The sequence below is a fragment of the Ranitomeya imitator genome, chromosome 10, assembly GCF_032444005.1.
Source record: "Ranitomeya imitator isolate aRanImi1 chromosome 10, aRanImi1.pri, whole genome shotgun sequence".
NCBI classification, from domain to species: Eukaryota; Metazoa; Chordata; class Amphibia; order Anura; family Dendrobatidae; genus Ranitomeya; species Ranitomeya imitator.
The window spans coordinates 119936185-119948496 of NC_091291.1; the positions used below are offsets into that span (position 1 = coordinate 119936185).

The window sequence follows — 12312 nt, forward strand, 5'->3', positions numbered from 1 at the left end:
CCACATGCTGATCTTCTATCACAATGCACTGATTGCTAGCTCTGCTGCCTAGGATGTGTCCCACATGCTGATCTTCTATCACAATGCACTGATTGCTAGCTCTGCTGCCTAGGATGTGTCCCACATGCTGATCTATCACAATGCACTGATTGCTAGCTCTGCAGCCTAGGATGTGTCCCACATGCTGATCTATCACAATGCACTGATTGCTAGCTCTGCTGCCTAGGATGTGTCCCACATGCTGATCTTCTATCACAGTGCACTGACTGCTAGCTCTGCTGCCTAGGATGTGTCCCACATGCTCATCTTCTATCACAATGCACTGATTGCTAGCTCTGCAGCCTAGGATGTGTCCCACATGCTGATCTTCTATCACAATGCACTGATTGCTAGCTCTGCTGCCTAGGATGTGTCCCACATGCTCATCTTCTATCACAATACATTGATTGCTAGCTCTGCAGCCTAGGATGTGTCCCACATGCTGATCTTCTATCACAATGCACTGATTGCTAGCTCTGCAGCCTAGGATGTGTCCCACATGCTGATCTATCACAATGCACTGATTGCTAGCTCTGCTGCCTAGGATGTGTCCCACATGCTGATCTTCTATCACAATGCACTGATTGCTAGCTCTGCTGCCTAGGATGTGTCCCACATGCTGATCTATCACAATGCACTGATTGCTAGCTCTGCTGCCTAGGATGTGTCCCACATGCTGATCTTCTATCACAATGCACTGATTGCTAGCTCTGCTGCCTAGGATGTGTCCCACATGCTGATCTATCACAATGCACTGATTGCTAGCTCTGCTGCCTAGGATGTGTCCCACATGCTGATCTTCTATCACAATGCACTGATTGCTAGCTCTGCAGCCTAGGATGTGTCCCACATGCTGATCTTCTATCACAATGCACTGATTGCTAGCTCTGCTGCCTAGGATGTGTCCCACATGCTCATCTTCTATCACAATACATTGATTGCTAGCTCTGCAGCCTAGGATGTGTCCCACATGCTGATCTTCTATCACAATGCACTGATTGCTAGCTCTGCAGCCTAGGATGTGTCCCACATGCTGATCTTCTATCACAATGCACTGATTGCTAGCTCTGCTGCCTAGGATGTGTCCCACATGCTGATCTTCTATCACAATGCACTGATTGCTAGCTCTGCTGCCTAGGATGTGTCCCACATGCTGATCTTCTATCACAGTGCACTGATTGCTAGCTCTGCTGCCTAGGATGTGTCCCACATGCTGATCTTCTATCACAATGCACTGATTGCTAGCTCTGCTGCCTAGGATGTGTCCCACATGCTCATCTTCTATCACAATACATTGATTGCTAGCTCTGCAGCCTAGGATGTGTCCCACATGCTGATCTATCACAATGCACTGATTGCTAGCTCTGCAGCCTAGGATGTGTCCCACATGCTGATCTTCTATCACAATGCACTGATTGCTAGCTCTGCTGCCTAGGATGTGTCCCACGTGCTGATCTTCTATCACAATGCACTGATTGCTAGCTCTGCTGCCTAGGATGTGTCCCACGTGCTGATCTTCTATCACAATGCACTGATTGCTAGCTCTGCAGCCTAGGATGTGTCCCACATGCTGATCTTCTATCACAGTGCACTGATTGCTAGCTCTGCAGGCTAGGATGTGTCCCACATGCTGATCTTCTATCACAGTGCACTGATTGCTAGCTCTGCAGCCTAGGATGTGTCCCACATGCTGATCTATCACAGTGCACTGATTGCTAGCTCTGCAGCCTAGGATGTGTCCCACATGCTGATCTTCTATCACAGTGCACTGATTGCTAGCTCTGCAGCCTAGGATGTGTCCCACATGCTGATCTTCTATCACAGTGCACTGATTGCTAGCTCTGCAGGCTAGGATGTGTCCCACATGCTGATCTTCTATCACAGTGCACTGATTGCTAGCTCTGCAGCCTAGGATGTGTCCCACATGCTGATCTATCACAGTGCACTGATTGCTAGCTCTGCAGCCTAGGATGTGTCCCACATGCTGATCTTCTATCACAGTGCACTGATTGCTAGCTCTGCAGCCTAGGATGTGTCCCACATGCTGATCTTCTATCACAATGCACTGATTGCTAGCTCTGCTGCCTAGGATGTGTCCCACATGCTGATCTTCTATCACAATGCACTGATTGCTAGCTCTGCAGCCTAGGATGTGTCCCACATGCTGATCTTCTATCACAATGCACTGATTGCTAGCTCTGCAGCCTAGGATGTGTCCCACATGCTGATCTTCTATCACAATGCACTGATTGCTAGCTCTGCTGCCTAGGATGTGTCCCACATGCTGATCTTCTATCACAATGCACTGATTGCTAGCTCTGCAGCCTAGGATGTGTCCCACATGCTGATCTTCTATCACAATGCGCTGATTGCTAGCTCTGCAGCCTAGGATGTGTCCCACATGCTGATCTTCTATCACAATGCGCTGATTGCTAGCTCTGCTGCCTAGGATGTGTCCCACATGCTGATCTTCTATCACAATGCACTGATTGCTAGCTCTGCAGCCTAGGATGTGTCCCACATGCTGATCTTCTATCACAATGCACCGATTGCTAGCTCTGCAGCCTAGGATGTGTCCCACATGCTGATCTATCACAATGCACTGATTGCTAGCTCTGCAGCCTAGGATGTGTCCCACATGCTGATCTTCTATCACAATGCACTGATTGCTAGCTCTGCAGCCTAGGATGTGTCCCACATGCTGATCTTCTATCACAATGCACAGATTGCTAGCTCTGCAACCTAGGATGTGTCCCACATGCTGATCTATCACAGTGCACTGATTGCTAGCTCTGCTGCCTAGGATGTGTCCCACATGCTGATCTTCTATCACAATGCACTGATTGCTAGCTCTGCTGCCTAGGATGTGTCCCACATGCTGATCTTCTTTCACAATGCACTGATTGCTAGCTCTGCAGCCTAGGATGTGTCCCACATGCTGATCTATCACAATGTACTGATTGCTAGCTCTGCAGCCTAGGATGTGTCCCACATGCTGATCTTCTATCACAATGCACTGATTGCTAGCTCTGCAGCCTAGGATGTGTCCCACATGCTGATCTTCTATCACAGTGCACTGATTGCTAGCTCTGCAGCCTAGGATGTGTCCCACATGCTGATCTATCACAATGCACTGATTGCTAGCTCTGCAGCCTAGGATGTGTCCCACATGCTGATCTTCTATCACAATGCACTGATTGCTAGCTCTGCAGCCTAGGATGTGTCCCACATGCTGATCTTCTATCACAATGCACTGATTGCTAGCTCTGCAGCCTAGGATGTGTCCCACATGCCGATCTTCTATCACAATACACTGATTGCTAGCTCTGCTGCCTAGGATGTGTCCCACATGCTGATCTTCTATCACAATGCACAGATTGCTAGCTCTGCAACCTAGGATGTGTCCCACATGCTGATCTATCACAGTGCACTGATTGCTAGCTCTGCTGCCTAGGATGTGTCCCACATGCTGATCTTCTTTCACAATGCACTGATTGCTAGCTCTGCTGCCTAGGATGTGTCCCACATGCTCATCTTCTATCACAGTGCACTGATTGCTAGCTCTGCAGCCTAGGATGTGTCCCACATGCTGATCTTCTATCACAATGCACTGATTGCTAGCTCTGCTGCCTAGGATGTGTCCCACATGCTCATCTTCTATCACAGTGCACTGATTGCTAGCTCTGCAGCCTAGGATGTGTCCCACATGCTGATCTTCTATCACAATGCACTGATTGCTAGCTCTGCAGCCTAGGATGTGTCCCACATGCTGATCTTCTATCACAATGCACTGATTGCTAGCTCTGCAGCCTAGGATGTGTCCCACATGCTGATCTTCTATCACAATGCATTGATTGCTAGCTCTGCAGCCTAGGATGTGTCCCACATGCTGATCTTCTATCACAATGCACTGATTGCTAGCTCTGCAGCCTAGGATGTGTCCCACATGCTGATCTTCTATCACAATGCACTGATTGCTAGCTCTGCAGTCTAGGATGTGTCCCACATGCTGATCTTCTATCACAATGCACCGATTGCTAGCTCTGCAGCCTAGGATGTGTCCCACATGCTGATCTTCTATCACAATGCACTGATTGCTAGCTCTGCAGGCTAGGATGTGTCCCACATGCTGATCTTCTATCACAATGCACTGATTGCTAGCTCTGCAGCCTAGGATGTGTCCCACATGCTGATCTTCTATCACAATGCACTGATTGCTAGCTCTGCAGCCTAGGATGTGTCCCACATGCTGATCTATCACAATGCACTGATTGCTAGCTCTGCAGCCTAGGATGTGTCCCACATGCTGATCTTCTATCACAGTGCACTGACTGCTAGCTCTGCTGCCTAGGATGTGTCCCACATGCTCATCTTCTATCACAATGCACTGATTGCTAGCTCTGCAGCCTAGGATGTGTCCCACATGCTGATCTTCTATCACAATGCACTGATTGCTAGCTCTGCTGCCTAGGATGTGTCCCACATGCTCATCTTCTATCACAATGCACTGATTGCTAGCTCTGCAGCCTAGGATGTGTCCCACATGCTCATCTTCTATCACAATACATTGATTGCTAGCTCTGCAGCCTAGGATGTGTCCCACATGCTGATCTTCTATCACAATGCACTGATTGCTAGCTCTGCAGCCTAGGATGTGTCCCACATGCTGATCTTCTATCACAATGCACTGATTGCTAGCTCTGCTGCCTAGGATGTGTCCCACATGCTGATCTTCTATCACAATGCACTGATTGCTAGCTCTGCTGCCTAGGATGTGTCCCACATGCTGATCTTCTATCACAGTGCACTGATTGCTAGCTCTGCTGCCTAGGATGTGTCCCACATGCTGATCTTCTATCACAATGCACTGATTGCTAGCTCTGCAGCCTAGGATGTGTCCCACATGCTGATCTTCTATCACAATGCACTGATTGCTAGCTCTGCTGCCTAGGATGTGTCCCACATGCTGATCTTCTATCACAGTGCACTGATTGCTAGCTCTGCTGCCTAGGATGTGTCCCACATGCTGATCTTCTATCACAATGCACTGATTGCTAGCTCTGCAGCCTAGGATGTGTCCCACATGCTGATCTTCTATCACAATGCACTGATTGCTAGCTCTGCTGCCTAGGATGTGTCCCACATGCTGATCTTCTATCACAGTGCACTGATTGCTAGCTCTGCTGCCTAGGATGTGTCCCACATGCTGATCTTCTATCACAGTGCACTGATTGCTAGCTCTGCTGCCTAGGATGTGTCCCACATGCTGATCTTCTATCACAATGCACTGATTGCTAGCTCTGCTGCCTAGGATGTGTCCCACATGCTCATCTTCTATCACAATACATTGATTGCTAGCTCTGCAGCCTAGGATGTGTCCCACATGCTGATCTTCTATCACAATGCACTGATTGCTAGCTCTGCAGCCTAGGATGTGTCCCACATGCTGATCTTCTATCACAATGCACTGATTGCTAGCTCTGCAGCCTAGGATGTGTCCTACATGCTGATATTCTATCACAATGCACTGATTGCTAGCTCTGCTGCCTAGGATGTGTCCCACATGCTGATCTTCTATCACAATGCACTGATTGCTAGCTCTGCAGCCTAGGATGTGTCCCACATGCTGATCTTCTATCACAGTGCACTGATTGCTAGCTCTGCAGCCTAGGATGTGTCCCACATGCTGATCTTCTATCACAATGCACTGATTGCTAGCTCTGCTGCCTAGGATGTGTCCCACATGCTGATCTTCTATCACAGTGCACTGATTGCTAGCTCTGCAGCCTAGGATGTGTCCCACATGCTGATCTATCACAATGCACTGATTGCTAGCTCTGCAGCCTAGGATGTGTCCCACATGCTGATCTTCTATCACAATGCACTGATTGCTAGCTCTGCAGCCTAGGATGTGTCCCACATGCTGATCTTCTATCACAGTGCACTGATTGCTAGCTCTGCAGCCTAGGATGTGTCCCACATGCTGATCTATCACAATGCACTGATTGCTAGCTCTGCAGCCTAGGATGTGTCCCACATGCTGATCTTCTATCACAATGCACTGATTGCTAGCTCTGCAGCCTAGGATGTGTCCCACATGCTGATCTTCTATCACAGTGCACTGATTGCTAGCTCTGCAGCCTAGGATGTGTCCCACATGCCGATCTTCTATCACAATGCACTGATTGCTAGCTCTGCAGCCTAGGATGTGTCCCACATGCTGATCTTCTATCACAATGCACTGATTGCTAGCTCTGCAGCCTAGGATGTGTCCCACATGCTGATCTTCTATCACAGTGCACTGATTGCTAGCTCTGCAGCCTAGGATGTGTCCCACATGCTGATCTTCTATCACAGTGCACTGATTGCTAGCTCTGCTGCCTAGGATGTGTCCCACATGCTGATCTATCACAATGCACTGATTGCTAGCTCTGCAGCCTAGGATGTGTCCCACATGCTGATCTTCTATCACAATGCACTGATTGCTAGCTCTGCAGCCTAGGATGTGTCCCACATGCTGATCTTCTGTCACAATGCACTGATTGCTAGCTCTGCAGCCTAGGATGTGTCCCACATGCTGATCTATCACAATGCACTGATTGCTAGCTCTGCTGCCTAGGATGTGTCCCACATGCTGATCTTCTATCACAATGCACTGATTGCTAGCTCTGCTGCCTAGGATGTGTCCCACATACTGATCTATCACAATGCACTGATTGCTAGCTCTGCTGCCTAGGATGTTTCCCACATGCTGATCTTCTATCACAGTGCACTGATTGCTAGCTCTGCAGCCTAGGATGTGTCCCACATGCTGATCTTCTATCACAATGCACTGATTGCTAGCTCTGCAGGCTAGGATGTGTCCCACATGCTGATCTTCTATCACAATGCACTGATTGCTAGCTCTGCAGCCTAGGATGTGTCCCACATGCTGATCTTCTATCACAATGCACTGATTGCTAGCTCTGCAGCCTAGGATGTGTCCCACATGCTGATCTTCTATCACAATGCACTGATTGCTAGCTCTGCTGCCTAGGATGTGTCCCACATGCTGATCTTCTATCACAATGCACTGATTGCTAGCTCTGCAGCCTAGGATGTGTCCCACATGCTGATCTTCTATCACAATGCACTGATTGCTAGCTCTGCAGCTTAGGATGTGTCCCACATGCTGATCTTCTATCACAATGCACTGATTGCTAGCTCTGCTGCCTAGGATGTGTCCCACATGCTGATCTTCTATCACAGTGCACTGATTGCTAGCTCTGCTGCCTAGGATGTGTCCCACATGCTGATCTATCACAATGCACTGATTGCTAGCTCTGCTGCCTAGGATGTGTCCCACATGCTCATCTTCTATCACAATGCACTGATTGCTAGCTCTGCAGCCTAGGATGTGTCCCACATGCTGATCTATCACAATGCACTGATTGCTAGCTCTGCTGCCTAGGATGTGTCCCACATGCTGATCTTCTATCACAATGCACTGATTGCTAGCTCTGCTGCCTAGGATGTGTCCCACATGCTGATCTTCTATCACAATGCACTGATTGCTAGCTCTGCTGCCTAGGATGTGTCCCACATGCTGATCTTCTATCACAATGCACTGATTGCTAGCTCTGCTGCCTAGGATGTGTCCCACATGCTGATCTTCTATCACAATGCACTGATTGCTAGCTCTGCAGCCTAGGATGTGTCCCACATGCTGATCTTCTATCACAGTGCACTGATTGCTAGCTCTGCAGCCTAGGATGTGTCCCACATGCTGATCTTCTATCACAGTGCACTGATTGCTAGCTCTGCTGCCTAGGATGTGTCCCACATGCTGATCTTCTATCACAATGCACTGATTGCTAGCTCTGCAGCCTAGGATGTGTCCCACATGCTGATCTTCTATCACAGTGCACTGATTGCTAGCTCTGCAGCCTAGGATGTGTCCCACATGCTGATCTTCTATCACAATGCACTGATTGCTAGCTCTGCTGCCTAGGATGTGTCCCACATGCTGATCTATCACAATGCACTGATTGCTAGCTCTGCTGCCTAGGATGTGTCCCACATGCTGATCTTCTATCACAATGCACTGATTGCTAGCTCTGCTGCCTAGGATGTGTCCCACATGCTGATCTTCTATCACAATGCACTGATTGCTAGCTCTGCTGCCTAGGATGTGTCCCACATGCTGATCTATCACAATGCACTGATTGCTAGCTCTGCTGCCTAGGATGTGTCCCACATGCTGATCTTCTATCACAATGCACTGACTGCTAGCTCTGCTGCCTAGGATGTGTCCCACATGCTCATCTTCTATCACAATGCACTGATTGCTAGCTCTGCAGCCTAGGATGTGTCCCACATGCTGATCTTCTATCACAATGCACTGATTGCTAGCTCTGCTGCCTAGAATGTGTCCCACATGCTGATCCTCTATCACAATACACTGATTGCTAGCTCTGCTGCCTAGGATGTATCCCACATGCTGATCTTCTATCACAATGCACTGATTGCTAGCTCTGCAGCCTAGGATGTGTCCCACATGCTGATCTTCTATCACAATGCACTGATTGCTAGCTCTGCTGCCTAGGATGTGTCCCACATGCTGATCTTCTATCACAGTGCACTGATTGCTAGCTCTGCAGCCTAGGATGTGTCCCACATGCTGATCTTCTATCACAATGCACTGATTGCTAGCTCTGCTGCCTAGGATGTGTCCCACATGCTGATCTTCTATCACAATGCACTGATTGCTAGCTCTGCTGCCTAGGATGTGTCCCACATGCTGATCTTCTATCACAATGCACTGATTGCTAGCTCTGCTGCCTAGGATGTGTCCCACATGCTGATCTTCTATCACAATGCACTGATTGCTAGCTCTGCAGCCTAGGATGTGTCCCACGTGCTGATCTTCTATCACAATGCACTGATTGCTAGCTCTGCTGCCTAGGATGTGTCCCACATGCTGATCTTCTATCACAATGCACTGATTGCTAGCTCTGCTGCCTAGGCTGTGTCCCACATGCTGATCTTCTATCACAATGCACTGATTGCTAGCTCTGCAGCCTAGGATGTGTCCCACATGCTGATCTTCTATCACAGTGCACTGATTGCTAGCTCTGCAGCCTAGGATGTGTCCCACATGCTGATCTTCTATCACAATGCACTGATTGCTAGCTCTGCAGCCTAGGATGTGTCCCACATGCTGATCTTCTATCACAATGCACTGATTGCTAGCTCTGCAGCCTAGGATGTGTCCCACATGCTCATCTTCTATCACAGTGCACTGATTGCTAGCTCTGCTGCCTAGGATGTGTCCCACATGCTGATCTTCTATCACAATGCACTGATTGCTAGCTCTGCAGCCTAGGATGTGTCCCACATGCTCATCTTCTATCACAATGCACTGATTGCTAGCTCTGCAGCCTAGGATGTGTCCCACATGCTGATCTTCTATCACAATGCACTGATTGCTAGCTCTGCAGCCTAGGATGTGTCCCACATGCTCATCTTCTATCACAGTGCACTGATTGCTAGCTCTGCTGCCTAGGATGTGTCCCACATGCTCATCTTCTATCACAATGCACTGATTGCTAGCTCTGCAGCCTAGGATGTGTCCCACATGCTGATCTTCTATCACAATGCACTGATTGCTAGCTCTGCTGCCTAGGATGTGTCCCACATGCTGATCTTCTATCACAATGCACTGATTGCTAGCTCTGCAGCCTAGGATGTGTCCCACATGCTGATCTTCTATCACAATGCACTGATTGCTAGCTCTGCTGCCTAGGATGTGTCCCACATGCTCATCTTCTATCACAATGCACTGATTGCTAGCTCTGCAGCCTAGGATGTGTCCCACATGCTGATCTTCTATCACAATGCACTGATTGCTAGCTCTGCTGCCTAGGATGTGTCCCACATGCTCATCTTCTATCACAATGCACTGATTGCTAGCTCTGCTGCCTAGGATGTGTCCCACATGCTCATCTTCTATCACAATGCACTGATTGCTAGCTCTGCTGCCTAGGATGTGTCCCACATGCTGATCTTCTATCACAATGCACTGATTGCTAGCTCTGCAGCCTAGGATGTGTCCCACATGCTGATCTTCTATCACAATACACTGATTGCTAGCTCTGCAGCCTAGGATGTGTCCCACATGCTCATCTTCTATCACAATGCACTGATTGCTAGCTCTGCAGCCTAGGATGTGTCCCACATGCTCATCTTCTATCACAATGCACTGATTGCTAGCTCTGCTGCCTAGGATGTGTCCCACATGCTCATCTTCTATCACAATGCACTGATTGCTAGCTCTGCTGCCTAGGATGTGTCCCACATGCTCATCTTCTATCACAATGCACTGATTGCTAGCTCTGCAGCCTAGGATGTGTCCCACATGCTCATCTTCTATCACAATGCATTGATTGCTAGCTCTGCAGCCTAGGATGTGTCTCACATGCTCATCTTCTATCACAATGCACTGATTGCTAGCTCTGCAGCCTAGGATGTGTCCCACATGCTCATCTTCTATCACAATGCACTGATTGCTAGCTCTGCTGCCTAGGATGTGTCCCACATGCTCATCTTCTATCACAATGCACTGATTGCTAGCTCTGCTGCCCTGAAATACTCAGCGATCTGGATATTATTTACTGTGCTGCTATGAAATGAATTAACTGCATAGGAAAGATGTCAGTGAGTTGCAGAAATCTAAGTTGATTGTTAGCTCTTCAGCTCAGCAAGTTGTACTCAACATTGGATAAAGCTGAGTTTGTATTAAAAATGGACTTTTTAAAAAAAAATGAATTTAAAGCAGGGTTGATTGCAAGCTCTGCTACCAAGAGAGTGCTCCACCACCCAATTATACCCACTGGATGTAAAGCTGCCAGGTATAAGATCTGATCATCGATCCTCAAAGTGGGACTGATTGCAAGTGATTCTGCAGAAGTGAGTGCTACATGCTAGTAAATGGTCAGGAAGAGTCAGCAGGTGAGAGGTCGCTGCTACCTGTCCCTCTTCTATAATCTTCTATAATCCATACAGTTGTCTTATGATAACATCTTAAAGGAAGAGAAGAACATAGAATACATCACTTACAGCCAGTTGCTAGCATTTGCAGAAAAAACTGCTAAAATCATCATCAACAAGGACCTCAAGAAGTATTCAGGGGTCATCCTGAGAAGCTGAGGGGGTTCCCAATATAAATGTGTAGAAGCACAAGGTCTGAAGCAGGTTGTTGTAGGTCCTCAGGGGGCAAATCTCAATATCCAAGAAGATCTGGAGTGACCCAGCTATTTGCAGTAATGAATGTATCCAGGAGCAGCTCAGGACAGGGGGACGTTGTGTGCCAGCTCCAGTGTCCACAGGGTGAAGCTGGCAGACAGCTGGCTCTGGGGGTCCTGGTGGGGATCCTTCCTCAGGAGGGCACTGCAGGTGGCATCAGCACAGTGACCACCTCAGCATGGCACAGTCCTGCAGCAGTGCCTCCTGCCTGGGTCAGGCGCAGAATGTCAGCTCAGCTGCCGGAGTCCCGGGATGGAGCAACTGGGAGAGGAGGAGAAAGGGGCCGGTCCGGGCTGGTGATACCCAGGCGGGGTTACAGGGCTCAGACCCTCCTGGGGGAGTGACAGGGGGCGATATGTGCAGCTGCTGCAGGCTGGGTTCATTCATTGCGCTGACAGCCTGGAGGAGAAGAGGAGGATGCGGCTGTGCGCTGCGGGAGGAGAGGCTGGTGCGCACTGGAGGCCAGAGAGCTGCGGACAGAGGCTATGCTATACTGCAGGCAGAGGCTATGCTATACTGCAGACAGAGGCTATGCTATACTGCAGACAGAGGCTATGCTATACTGCAGACAGAGGCTATGCTATACTGCAGGCAGAGGCTATGCTATACTGCAGACAGAGGCTATGCTATACTGCAGACAGAGGCTATGCTATATTGCATGCAGAGGCTATGCTATATTGCATGCAGAGGCTATGCTATACTGCAGACAGAGGCTATGCTATATTGCATGCAGAGGCTATGCTATACTGCAGACAGAGGCTATGCTATACTGCAGGCAGAGGCTATGCTATACTGCAGACAGAGGCTATGCTATACTGCAGACAGAGGCTATGCTATACTGCAGACAGAGGCTATGCTATACTGCAGACAGAGGCTATGCTATACTGCAGACAGAGGCTATGCTATATTGCATGCAGAGGCTATGCTATACTGCAGACAGAGGCTATGCTATATTGCATGCAGAGGCTATGCTATACTGCAGACAGAGGC

At 48.7% G+C, this 12312-nt stretch overlaps 1 protein-coding gene across 1 annotated transcript in view; it reads right to left on the reverse strand.

Annotated features, from left to right (window-relative positions):
- The window catches only part of WNT4 (Wnt family member 4), a 128453-nt gene extending 116905 nt beyond the window's left edge, over nt 1-11548 (reverse strand). Inside the window, exon 1 of the mRNA XM_069741628.1 lies at nt 11137-11548. Within this exon, the coding sequence (XP_069597729.1) occupies nt 11137-11213 (77 nt within the window). The 5' untranslated portion in view covers nt 11214-11548. The remainder of the gene's footprint in view (nt 1-11136) is intronic.
- Nucleotides 11549-12312: the final 764 nt, after the last annotated feature.